The sequence below is a fragment of the Cupressus sempervirens genome, chromosome 7 (assembly GCF_028749045.1).
Source record: "Cupressus sempervirens isolate cs-2001-9-10 chromosome 7, ASM2874904v1, whole genome shotgun sequence".
In the NCBI taxonomy this organism is placed as follows: Eukaryota; Viridiplantae; Streptophyta; class Pinopsida; order Cupressales; family Cupressaceae; genus Cupressus; species Cupressus sempervirens.
Window position 1 is genome coordinate 313580063 of NC_143124.1, and position 14243 is coordinate 313594305.

The 14243-nt window shown below is 32.4% G+C and overlaps 1 protein-coding gene across 1 annotated transcript; it reads right to left on the reverse strand.

The window, feature by feature from the left end:
- Positions 1 to 9682: 9682 nt before the first annotated feature.
- On the reverse strand, positions 9683 to 11270 carry LOC149546672 (uncharacterized). The gene is made up of 4 exons (XM_089794026.1): positions 11193 to 11270; positions 10935 to 11090; positions 10178 to 10837; positions 9683 to 10062 (listed from the first exon to the last, which is right to left on the reverse strand). The coding sequence occupies exons 1-4, from the start codon at positions 11268 to 11270 to the stop codon at positions 9829 to 9831; spliced, it is 1128 nt and encodes a 375-aa protein (XP_089650152.1). The 3' UTR covers positions 9683 to 9828.
- Positions 11271 to 14243: the final 2973 nt, after the last annotated feature.

Genomic DNA, 14243 nt, shown 5'->3' on the forward strand with positions numbered 1-14243 from the left:
GAACTCAAGGAGACAGATCTTGAAGGGTGAACAAGCTATCAACACTGCAAGGAAGAGAAGCCAAGCATAGAAAAGAATTGAAGAGTGATATGAAATTTGCACAGTTAGGGTTGCAATCTATATCAGGTCAAAAAACCTTCTAATACTTTCTTACCATTGTATTAGATATTGAAAACCCTACATTGCTAGGTTAGCTTAACAACTATGTGGATAAGCCTCAGGAAAAGAATAGAAGATCCCCAGGAGAAGGATAAGAGATGCTTAGGAGGAGGATAGGAGATCGTTGGAGAGGGATGAAAGATTCTTTTGAGAAGGTGAGTGAAAATCCCATGGACTTGGGTGAGCCTAACAACTTTATGTAAATCCTTGAACAGGGTGACATTCCAAGTTGAATGTTCTTAAATACTTTAACAAGGTCACATTTAACAATGTGTTGTAGCCTTTAACAATGAAGAGCATCAGAAGTGGTTGAAGTCAATTGCACAGTTATTTTCTGGGTATCATCCCCACTCTAGTTTTACCTTCTTATTCTTGGAGGGTTTCTAGGTTATCAAATCCTTACTATTATGGTGTGATGTATGTTTAATTTCCATGGTTGTTTAATGTTTAATTGAATTCATGATAATTTTAGTTATGTGCCATTAAGGATTTGTAGAAAAAGTTTTATTGGACATCATTGGACCTTGAATAACTGATTCACTCCCCCCTCTCAGTTATTCTAAATAATTCTAACACTAGGTAGTCTACTTTGTACCTAATGCTTCTTTCTTGTCATTTTTTCTTGTAATTATTCTAGCCACATCACTAATGGTTTATTAAGACATATTAGGTCCTTAGGTAAGGTTAACTTAGTTGCTAAGTGGGCTTTTTCTCCTAAGTTGCTATTATACCTATGAGTTGCTTAATAAGGGTTAGGTTGACCAAAGTGGCAAAAAAGTTAACCAAGGGTCAAAAACCATCTTGGACTATATAAATCAACCTAATAGGACCCCTTACCAAGTTTGGTGAACTCATATAATTAAGAATTTGAAGTTATAGCAAAATTTGCTCAAAATCACAAAAGTTGCAAAATTGTAATTTTGCAACTTTTGCAACTTTTTCTTGCAAAGTTGAAAATGAGGGCAAAGAGTTAGTTAGGGGTTTTAGCATGACCATAAAAGGTTAAAAACACCTATATAAGGTGTGAAATGACCTTGGTATGATTGTGATTTTAATGTGCTAATAACAACATCTAGTTGAAATTTGTTTGAGATATTAATTTTTAGTTATTGTAGAACTGTTGGTTGATCCAAACTCACACATATCAATGTTGTAATTCTGATGGAAGCCTTTAATATTTCTTGCATTTCCAAAATTTCACGTGGACTTGGTAAGCCGAATGTGTAGTAAAGTCTCATAATAGCACTTGTTCTCATTTTTCTTTGTAAAGTTGATGTACCAGGGTGAAGGAGTTAGATCTTAGCTGGACCCAAAGTGGAAGAAGAAAAAATAAAATAGCAAGGTCTTGAATTTGACCTTTGGAAGTCCTAAGAAGGAATATTCCTTGTGAGAAAGCCTTGTAGTACATCACACCCAATACCGAAGAGTAGGCAAGCCAATTCATTATTTTAATTTTTTTTAAGAAAATATAATATTCTTAAAAACCTTCATCCATGGTAACTAATATTATTACAATGTATACATTCAAAAGTCCTAAAATTTGATATATCAAGCCAAGTTCAATTTTAAATTAATAGAAATTTTTATAAAATATATCTTAAGAAGAACTAATAGATAAGACAATATTATTAGATTAATATAACATACATCCCTTCTAATTGTTAAATCAATGAATATTAACAAAATTTCAACATTTAAAGGTCCTAAAATTTGATTTAAATTAAATTAGACCATCTTAAGGCCCAGTTCAACTATGATGTACAATTATAACATGTAATATCTTCTTATGATCTTCATTGTCTACTCCCCACTTGCAATGTAAACGCTTAAATTTGACTAGATGTACATAAAACCCAATGGAACAACTAGATGGTTGTATTGCAAAAATTTGTTGTTAGATTGATAATCAACAAAGTGTATTCCATGTTGGACTATTTGGTTTTGCTTCAAATATGTTCCCTGTATCACAATAGTTGCTACACCACAAATTCAAATATCTTAAAATTTGGTAGATATAAAGTTACCTAGATATATATAAATTCATTTATTTATAATACCTATGGGGAACAACATTTAATCATTTTCTTCAGGGTCATATAACTTTGTGCTCTCTACAGTAGATCACAATAAATAATAACTAAAACTTTCATGATTTCTAGGCTCATCAATCACTACAAAGACACCTCTTGTAGAACAAGTATACATACATGTGTATACACATTATATAAGACAATTCATTGATAATTAAATAACAAGTTAAGATTAGTTTTTATGATACTTAAGCACTTTTACCAATCTAGAGATATGATTATAATCATCAGAAATCAATGGAATACCATCACAATATTTATCATCTTTATTAAATGTATCAGTAATATCAAGTGTTACTGAAAATCACACACATGTATATCTGTGTGTTTAGTTGATGCATTCTTAAGGTCTTATTTAGTGAAACTATCACAAAAATATCACTATTTTGTTCTCTTCAATGTCCAATTGTGATTAGCTCTACTCATGATAAAATGTAAGGAACATGTCTTTTCTATCCTCTTGCAACCATGCATGTATTTTCTATTAATACCTAAAAGTTCATTACAAAATTATAGACAAATTAAATTTAAACTTCAACGAATGAAGATAAAATCTAAAAATAAAATTTTAAAATTTAATTTCACAACATTTAAATAAATTTACACATCAATACCTGTTATCTCCCAAAAGAATCTATATGGTACCTATCGACTCGTTCTTGATGATGTCCCAAACTCATTTGATGCAAAATGTGTCTTAAACCATTCAACAATGTCATGTTCATTATTTATATGAACTCCTTGATAATTAATTTGATACTTCATAGAATACATTTGATGCAAGCTCCAACACCATCATGTTCACCTTTTCCAAGCCCACTCTTGAAGAAATTCCATATGTATTTTATATTCTCATTATGATGATATCTACATAATGCATAAAATGGTCTAAGATAATTCAAACTGTGCAACACAACCATTAGACCAAACATAATGTCTATCAATATTCAAGTCTTTTTCTTTCAAATAGGAAAAAAACATATTGAAGCAATGTTCTACATAGTGAATGTCATGCTCTTTATTATCACTTATACAAAAGTGATCTACTCCTTTTTAATGTCTCGTTCTTCAAGTGTACTCTCAACACGATAAAAATCTAATTGTGCATCTCCATAGAAAACATGTACCATAATAGTGACCTACTTTGAAAACAAATAATCTATTTGAATTTCTTTTTTATGAATAGAGGAATAATTCCCTACAAAATCAATGACTGATACAATCACTCCAAGTGGGAAATTAACTCTTAAAGTTCTAAATTGTTGTGCTTTCCACTTTGCAAAAAATGTGTGACGAATATAAGTTAAATCAAATTCTTAAATCTATCCATAAATGTTACAATAGGTAACTCCTCTTCAACATATTCCAACCTCTATCTATCTCCCCAACTTTGTTTCATTCTTCACATACTTGTAACTTTTGCAATTCACCATTTTTAGTACATCAATATATTAAATTTTAAAAGGAAATAGAGTCAATTCACCACATGTTTTACATAATCCTTTGATCCAATTTATTTGAACAATTGGATCATCTATTTTTTTCACATGGATGATATAAACTCACTTCGCCTACTAGGAGGAGCTACGTGAAAATCATATGTGTCTTCTATAAACTTTTGAAATAACTTATAGTGGAGATCAAATTCAATATGATGAAAACAACAACATATTTCAAAGAATTTGTTTGACCTCGCAAAGTATGGCTTCAATCTTTCAAACAATTTTTGCCCAATTTTTCATTAGGATGTTCACTAAAAAAAACAAATATATCTCATGTTGTGTTGTGTCCAACCAATGTTTTGTGTGATTTTCATATTGACCAAATGCAATCCTATGCCTGATCACATCTCAAATATTTGGTAAAGGATGAGTTTTATCAATCCAAAATGATATGACTAAATTTTTAAATCCCTCATCAATCCTATCAGAAAGAGGTCCTCTACACACGATTTCCCAATTGCCTTCCATAGTACTGTCAACGATGATTGATCTTCTCCTAACATATTATATCATTATTTTCCTACTAAAACCCATTTCAAATGAAATTGAAGATATTTATTTATTTTTGGTCATATTCTTATTTACAATAGACATCAACGCCACTTTTATTTCCATTGACTTCTCTTTAGTTCAAGACTTCTTTCTTGTGTTTCTTAAACCTTGTTTAACAATTTCAATCACATCAGTTTGCATGTTAGAAAATATTCTCTTCTTTGATGTTGTATCTACACCTAAAAATTTCAATGGCTCTTGCAACTTCTTTTGTGTATGGAAAAGTGAAAGCAACAAAGTTTTTTCAAGTGTTTCAATGTTATCAAATTTACTCTTTATTTCTCTTATCTTCTTATTCATTGAACTTTTCTTAGATAGATGTAAGGGTTGAACAATATCTGTGCTACGATTATATTTGTTTGTTACTCTACCAATCTTCATGATATTAATACTATGTTTGAAATATGTAGTGTTTAAATGATTAAGGTTTATGGTGGAAGTCATTGACAATTTTTTTCTTGACGAATGTAGATCATGATCCCTTTATTTATTTAATACCCTTATCTATGACTGTGCTAATCTATTATTGCGAGGTGATTATGTTTTACATAGGATTTTATCTTTTATGTTGCAAATGTTTCAGGCGTCACATTCTTTTTTCTTTGACATAATGTATTCCTAATTAACTAATGGGTTGGGAAATCCTTTATCCATGTAGTTCTTGGCTCATTCAAGGTCTAAATTATTATAATTAATTAACTCCTGATATGGATGGGTCACTCTTTCCATGATTTAATTAATTTTCAAAAAATACTTTTGGAATTTCATATGTTGTAAATTTTTATTTTTTGATATAATAATTATCTTTGATGATTTAATTCTATTTGGTTGGGTACTAAGGAGTTGGTTTGGGTCATTTTTCGTAATAGCTCCTAAACATGCATCCACTTGTCATTTCAATTAATTGCAACTCTCTTGTATTTAAAATTTTACCAAATTATTTCTACTCAATAAAGGAAGATTTGAACCTTTGAAATTTCCAACCACTTACTTTATCTCTTAAGATAACATTGACATTCACATGAAAAACTCTGCCAATTACTTAATGAGTGATCTTCTAGATTTGTAATTTTATCAATTAGGGTCAAAATAATTACTCCCAATTTGAAATGAAAATAAGTCAATGTGAATGATGTCATGAAAGTTCATTGAATTCAAGGCCCAATGTTAGGTCATATTGTCTAATTTTTCTCTGTCTTATTATTAAATCCAAGGCACACTTATACCCATTTTCCTATTATCTATCACTTGAATGAAAATAACTATAACCATTTCCTAAACATTATTAGGAATATATGTCATCCATTACTCATGTTTCAATAGATTTCTACACTTTATTTCATAATTCCCATCTTGGGACAAATGACATAATTCTTGGATATTTTAAAATCATCTCATTTCAAGCCTTGGTATGTGACCGTTTCCTAGTTTAAATAACTAACTTTTATAGAGGTTTATTAACCTCTCAATTATTTACCCTCTATGATTTGGCAACACTAGTTAAGAATAATCTCCAAAACATGTGTTTTGGGTCTTAAGCTTAAACTATTTTAGTTTTGGAGGTTAAGGTTTGGTGTTCAAGATGTATGATTGAGGAGGTTTTTTAAAATCCTTTTTAGGTAATGAGGTTTAAGAATGGAAGAAAAAATGCACGCTTCAAATCCCATCTCTTAACTTCTTAATATTTTATAGGTTAATTTTTATTATTATCAAAAATATGTTTCTTGAGGGCCTTTACTAACCTATAATAGTTTGGGACTAAGGTGTCAAATTTCAAAAAATTGAAATGATGGACAAAGCTTGAGATGATTTGGAGACACCAAGGTCATAGAGTCATTAAAACTATGTGATAAATTAGAATATCTTTCAAGACTTTAATTTATATGCCCCTTCACATATTGGACTTGAACTTTTGAAATCTACGTATGGTAAATACCAAGGAAATAACTAGTTCTATCTAGGGACAAGGATTGCAAAGGATGTAGGATGAAACTAGAGGCAGGGGAAGGCATTTCTTTTTAAATTGGGCTATATAGTCACTCAAAGAGGAAACATTAAAAGGTTCTAGTAGAGAAAAAGACAAGCCAAAAATAGGGCACACACAACAAAAACTCCTAACTAGAATATGTACATGGAGGGTGTCCCTATGTTGTAGAGACTCCATGTATACTCATGCAATCCATTCTATGATAGAGAAAAATATATTTCATGGTGTATCAACAAGTGAAAATTTTTATGTATATGTGGCGTCATTGCTACTCTTTCTTCTTTAATGATTCTTTTGGTATTTTTAGTACATACCATTTCTTCAGGAAGGTTCACATATTCAATAACCAAGCCTCCCAAAAAACCTTTTTCTATAGAATCAAGTCTACTTCCTATTGCATATCATGGATGACATCATTTAAAAGAGCTGAAGTAATAATCTTCCAAGATTTTGAATTCAATTATTATCTTCTCTTCTATTTGAAAAGCACTCTACTTGGATTTATGATGATAACTCATCATGGAAATTTTGACTAACCTTTGATACTAGGCATTCTTTCTCTTCTATTGGTATGGTTGAGTTTGCATCTTCTATGAAATTATTCCAATTTGGATAATCATCCCTATCCAACTAGATTTCCTCATGATGTATTTCTTCTTTTTCTCTTATTTAAACACACATTAGATCATATTCATAAGAAGAAGAAAATACTCTTTCCATCTTGGAGTACATATCCTTTGATAAGACCACTTGATAAGGAGCATTAACTTGAGCTTGGTAATCATGTGAAGAGAGTTCTCTCAAAACAACATCATCATAAAATCCTTTTTCGTCACATGTTTTAATCATCTCATCATGACATATTTCTCCAAGGCCTAATTCATTTATGATGGAAGATTTTGTTTTAGTGTTTCTTTTTTATTATTGTAAATAAGATAATAAAGTATAACTTATCAAATTGGGTCCACTCACATTTCCATATCCTACCATTTGACCATTTGTTTGATCCTTTCCAAGAGTAGAATAAAAGATAAATCTTTCTCCTTTGATAAAAACATCATCTAGACAAGTTCTAACAATGAAGAGGATTCCTCAAGAACTAGTATACAAGATCATTAGAACTAAACTCTTTCTATCCATATTTTCCCATGACCAAATCATAATGCATTTGTTTATGTCTTGAATCTTTTGTGGGGTAAGATACACTTCTTTATTTTTATTAGCCTCTTGTAAGTATTGTAGCACAAGATGATATGCTTCTATTATTTTAACAATGTTAGAAGAAAATGTCTTATTAGATGTTTGTGTCTCATTCAAAATTTGTTCATGACTAGAAGAAAAGGTTTGAAAGGATTATTCACTACTGAGAAACATATTTTCTAAACTATCAGGAGAAATGCTTTCCTGTGATTGATCAATAATACTTTCTTCAACCTTCATATGATCATCATGAATCTCATCTCTTAGTGACACATTATCCAACATATCCTTTCCTCTTATTATTAAACAAGGAATAATTTTACCTAAAATTCTTCCTACTAAGATGATTGATATACCTAAACACAACAAGGAACATATTCAATATCTCATAGCCCTTCATTTCACATGTATCACAAATATCATGATTCTTTTGGTAATGAATGTCAAGATTTACATTACAAAACTAAATAACATATTGATAATTCTCTAAATTTTATATCGTATCACAATGAGTTTATTTCAATAAGATTTTTTTCATTTATTTCTCCAAACCATTTAACATTTTTATCCTATTCATTTGGAGGTTATTTTTATTGATTTCACCTCTAAAATACCCTATTTATTTATTATTATGTTAACTTGATTAAATTTGAGTTGATATTCTATGATAGAAAATTAAAAGTACATGAGCATATATAATTTTAAAAAGTTGAAATAAAAGTACATGATGTTAGATAACTAAGAGAGATATTTAGTACATCGTCAACACCAAATATCCTCCACCTTAATACCAAATACCCTCCCCCTCAACACTAAGAGGGGTATTTATGATGCACTAAATAGCCTTCCCCTTAACACCAAATAAATATTGTTAAAATGGAAACTACAATAATTATATTTCATATATGTGAAGTGCAAACTATTGTGTTTAGAGGCTCTATGAAATGAGAGTGATGGAGTTAGATACTCAACCTATCAGTGACATGTATAGGATTACCATCATTAGGGTTGTTGATGAGAGTTTTCTTAACTTTAGTTTTACCTGACATACAAATAGTGACATTGTTAGTTTTTTTTCTCTTTCTTAGCTCTTGCATGTATTGACGAATGGGATATCATCCACCTTTTCTGTAACCTTGATTCCCTTCCCAACAAAGTATTGGTTTCTAATCTATCTCTCCCTATTCAATGAATACATTGAGCCTGGTGTGGATTTTTTACTTAGCAAGCTGGACTTTTCAATGCTAAATTTTAATAGGTATAGCCAAGAGAAGAGGGCCTTTGTTCTCTCCCTCATAGTCAGCATTTGGAAGTTGATGAACTTTATAGCAATTATATCAAGGTGTTTTGGAAAAAAAAAGAGTTTTTTTCTAAGGCAAGATCAAAACATCTGCACTATGTTATTTTGTCCTTGTGGTCTATGATACATTTGGAATTACAAAAGGTTTTCAAAGCCTCCTTGTTTTCTTCATGTTCTATTATGCTATGGTTATAGTATCTTTAAGGGATCTAGATTTTGTTCTATGTAGGTTATATTCCTTTATGGATTTTTGTCCTTTCTCCATTGTAATATGCAGGGTTCACCCCATTTTGGTAGGATCTAACCTGCTCATCAATTTTGTTCCTCTCAATGAGCTTAGTACACTGATTCTCCAATCCATACATATTGTACATTACTGAAATATTATATGAAATAGAAATATACGGTTCAAATGATATCTATTTTCCTCTATGTTTTCTTGAAACAATGGTGATCTTTAGTATCATAAATATACCCATTATGAATTTGTACCAAAAGATTAATATTTTGGATCTAAGTTATAATTGTGTATTGCTATCTATTAAGAGTTCAATCTAATCGATGCAATTCTAATGGCCAAGATTATTCACTAAATAAAGTTTAGAATAATGATGCCCTATTATTCATTCCTTTAAAAGAAGACCATAATTACATTGACACATCTTGGGTCCTTGAAAACTAACCTTTTAGCGATATTCTTTCTCCCATTAGTAACATTCCTGTTGATCTTTCATGTCTCATACTTGGTCATTATTTTGAATCTTTATCATTAATAAGACATTGCCTAAGTTTTATTAGATTTCATCCACACAAATTGTTTTCAACTATTTTGAAAAGTAACATAAATATCTTAACTATATTTGATAATATCCACACAATTGACAAACCTAGCTAGACAACTTGATAAGATTAATCTTCATAGATAAATTAAATATAACATATATTATGGTTCCACTCATACACATAAACATAACATGGGAAGGTGCACACTATAGCACTTATTTATAATAGTGACCATAAAAGGACCCAACAATTTACTTAGACAAGATGCTTAAAATTATAGAACATCTTAACAACACTGTGAATGGCAGTGAACATCATCGATTTGCTCGAATCTGAGCCCAAGCAGGGGCTACAATCGAAGAAGTCATCTAGGTTCACAATATCGTGAGGTTCTTCTGTAGGCACCGTGAAATGATAGGTATGATTTGCAGTACAATAACAATCATTGACAGTCAAACTCACCTCGTATGTTTCCCCTGCAGTCAATGGCTAAAAAACAAACAAAAGTGTGCAATGAGTATAAAGTTCTACGACAACTCAAGTTTTGCGTTATGAGAAACCAAAACAATAGAAATACTCTCTCGCACAAAATTAATATGCATACCACTGTGAGAGCCCAAACATTGTCACCGGTTAGCGTCATGTTCGGAGCATTATCAACGTTTCCGTTGCCTAATACGGAAGCGTTTCCCACAACCTTCAACACTCCACTGCCCACGGACTGCTCAACAACAAATGTCACCTCCACCTTAGCTGCTGGGGGTGGGCTAGGTGGTGGTGGACTAGGTGGCGGTGGGCTTGGGCTTGGTGGTGGTGGACTAGGTGGCGGTGGGCTCGAACTTGGTGGTGGTGGACTAGGTGGTGGTGGGCTTGGGCTTGGTGGTGGTGGGCTTGGGCTAGGTGGGGGTGGGCTTGGACTTGGTGGAGGAGGGCTTGGGCTGGGTGGTGGTGGGCTCGGGCTAGGTGGGGGTGGGCTTGGACTTGGTGGTGTTGGACTAGGTGGCGGTGGGCTTGGGCTTGGTGGTGGTGGGCTTGGGCTAGGTTGTGGTGGACTAGACGGTGGAGGGCTTGGGCTGGGTGGTGGTGGGCTCGGGCTTGGAGGGGGTGGGCTTGGAGTTAAGCAAGAGCTACAATGGAAGTAGCCGGTCAAATTTACAGGGTTATTGATTTCATCTTGCAAGTCAAGAATGTAGGGCTCATGTGAGCTACATGTGCAGTTGTCAACTCCTAAATTCAGTACGTACGTTTCTCCTACAGCAAGCATCTATGTAAATATTGAACAAGAAGAGATCGTTAGGTGAGCTATAGATATAATATTCTATGAGGTGAAGAATAGATTAGGAGGAAACAAACAAACGTACCACAGTGAGATTCCAAACATCATCGTACTCCTTCGTCATGATCGTAGCATCAAAAATGATCCCATTGCCCAATTCGGAACTGGTTCCCACAATCTTCAGCACGCTTCCCTCTTCTACAGGTTGCTCAACTATAAAGATCACCTCCTCATCTTTTCCCTGCAAACACAAACGAACAACATATTTTCTTGTTGGGATTACGATCACAAGACTATCTATTATAATCCAAATGGAAGGAGACAGTTCAAATTTCGTATATACCCAAGAGAAGTCAGTAAGAATTCCGAGCAGCAAGACAAATACGAGCGTCGAGCCAAACCTTTTCGGAAAGGCAGCCATGAAAGCAATCAGAAATTGATTTGGGAAATTTTTAAGGGGTGATGAGGTTTATATAGATAGATGGGATGCCAGGTCTGCCTATGAACCACGTTATAATTCACCAGAAGCCGCAACAAAGAGACAAGGAGCAATTTAAAACACATGCTCTCGTAAATAAATATATATTCACCTATATGTTCTCAAGTTATGTACACTACGTCTCTTCCGATTCACGTAGTTTTAACTGTCCCGGTAGATATGGCTGAATACTTCGTTCTAGATTCGAATGACATAACGATTTCACACTCCTTTTTAGCTTTTAGAACGATTTATAATAATATTTTGGGGAAGGTGTTCCGTCATTATCACCTCACCCATGAAAAATGTTCTCAATTAATATCACATGAATATCTAGGTTCTTAGTTTGTTGATGTTAAGCTAGAACCTTATACATGTTTGTGTGTATGTTCTCAATTAATATCACATGAATATCTAGGTTCTTAGTTTGTTGATGTTAAGCTACAATTTTATACATGTTTGTATGTATGTGTGTCTATATATATGTGTGTGTGTGCGTGCGCGCACGAGCATCTGTGTAAATATATATACATGTATATACTAACATATATATACATATATACATATATATGTCTATATGTATACATATATACATATATATTTATATATGTGTATATGTATACATATGTATATATACATATATTGGTATGTGTAGGATCATGGTAAACTAAACTATGCTCTTAAGTGGCAATGGAGAATCAACACATCAAGGTTTTGCCAACTTGATGTATAATTCTCAACTTGTTATGAAATTTCTATCAAAAAGTGTTGGAAATAACAATGGGAAACTAAATAATGAGAGGGGGGCAGTGAATCAACATTTCAAAACTTTAACTATTAAAAGGTTCACCATACATCCATCTCATCATATAGCATGTAAACTAAAATAGCTAATTACATCAAAACATGCAAAGCATAAAGTAAATGTAACACATGACACAAGATATTTGGTTACTTAGAAACCCTCCAATGAGAACGTAAAACTGGCATGGGGATGACACCCACAAATCTTCACTGCTATAGTTTTAAAGTGTATCCAATTAAGGTTACAATGTTTAATCATAAATCTATCCTACGAAAGTTTTTCCCTTTAAAGGTTTACAAAGACTATTAAATCTTATCCTGTTAACAAATTTCAACAGCATGCTAAAAGTGTTCCTTATTAGAGGACTTTAATTCACAATAATGTAAGAACTCTATTAAAGGATTTGCGAAAGCTTTTTAAGACTACTTTGTTAAGAGATTTTCTCTATATCACCTGTTCAAATGATCCAACACCATGATCCTTTGGTTAGTACTCTTCTTCTAGATATCAGATCTTCTCTTTCCAAGTGTATCTTTGATCCTCCCGATTAGATATGTCTCCTCTATTCTTCTCTGTTATGTTCTCTCTATCTGATTCTGCAATTCAGATCACTTCCATAACCTCCATACTTACCATGAATGCTCTCTCTGCACTTATCATTTGTGCTTCTCCTTCCATACACACATACAAGATTTCTAGGATTTTTCGTCCTTAAGAAGACTTAGGTAGAGTAGGGTTAGGTAGGAATCCACGATTGTGATTCATCCATTTTTCTACTTAATACATCCTTTTTCTGATTGGTTACATGCACAACATATGGATTTTGAATATACCTCCATATGTCTTTTAGAATCATTAAACAATCCTTTAGTTAGCTAAAAATAGTTTATGTAGAAGTTTGTGCAATTACAAACAACTATGTCCAAAACCACTTACTCGACACTTAAAAGCTCTGATGTGCAACATTTACCATATCCTTAATGCTGTCACTTGGCTAATGAATGACTCAACATCCATTTTTTTACTCATCACCTAAATCACTCAACATGTATGACTTGCTCGGCACTTGAGTGACATAGCACATACAATCTTCTCGCCACATACTGGTGCTCGACACTAACTATGTATATTGTTTGACATACATTATTTTGCAACTTATGCTCAACATACACTACTCACTCGACATGCACTAAGTTTTGTGAAGTGATGAATTAAGTGTGCAATCACTCATTTGTCAAAACCAAAATGAGATAAAAAAATATCCCCCTTTGGCATGAGTGGGAAAAACACTTTGTCTGCATATATAACTTAACTATGAGCATAACTCAGATAATATGTATACATTATTCAATCACAATACAAAATTTCAATTTTTTTAGAATTTTACAAAACTAATGACTTAATTTTTCATATGTTATTTCATTAAAACTTTGGATGTACACACACACATATACATATATCATTATGTGTAGGATCACAGTAAACTAAACTATTCCCTTAAGTGGCAATAAAAAATCAACAAATCAGGGTTATGTCAACTTGATGTATAATTTTCTACTTGTTATGAATTTTCTATCAAAAAGTGTTGGAAATAACAATGTGAAACTAAATAGCAAGAAGGGGGTAGTGAATCGACATTTAAAAACTTTAACTATTAAAGGATTCACCATACATCCATCTCATCATATAGCATGTCAACTAAAAGTGCTAACTAAATCAAAACATGCAAAGAATAAAGTATATGTAACACATGACACAAGATATTTGGTTACCCAAAGACCTTCCAATGAGAAGGTAAAACTGGGGTAGGGATGACATCAACAAATCTTCACTAATGCAGTTGTAAAATGTATTCAATTAATGTTACAATGTTTTATGATAAACTATGATCTATCTTATGAAAGTTTTTCCTGGTTAAAGGCTTACAAAGACTATTAAATCTTACTTTGTTAAAGGCTTTCAACACCCTGCTAAAAGTGTGCCTTGTTAGAGGACTTTAACTCACAATAATGTAAGCACCCTATTAAAGGATTTGTAAAAGCCTATTAAGAATATTTTGTTAAGAGATTTTCTCTGTACCACTTGTTCAAATGATCAAAAACCACGATCCT

Bases quoted from the DNA above. Each gene is read 5' to 3' on its own strand.
- LOC149546672 (XM_089794026.1), bottom strand. From the start codon at position 11,270: ATGGCTGCCTTTCCGAAAAGGTTTGGCTCGACGCTCGTATTTGTCTTG. The intron at 11,091-11,192 runs GTATATACGAAA...TTGTGTTTGCAG, and splicing joins TTCTTACTGACTTCTCTTGG to GGAAAAGATGAGGAGGTGAT. The intron at 10,063-10,177 runs GTATGCATATTA...TTTGTTTTTTAG, and splicing joins ATGTTTGGGCTCTCACAGTG to CCATTGACTGCAGGGGAAAC.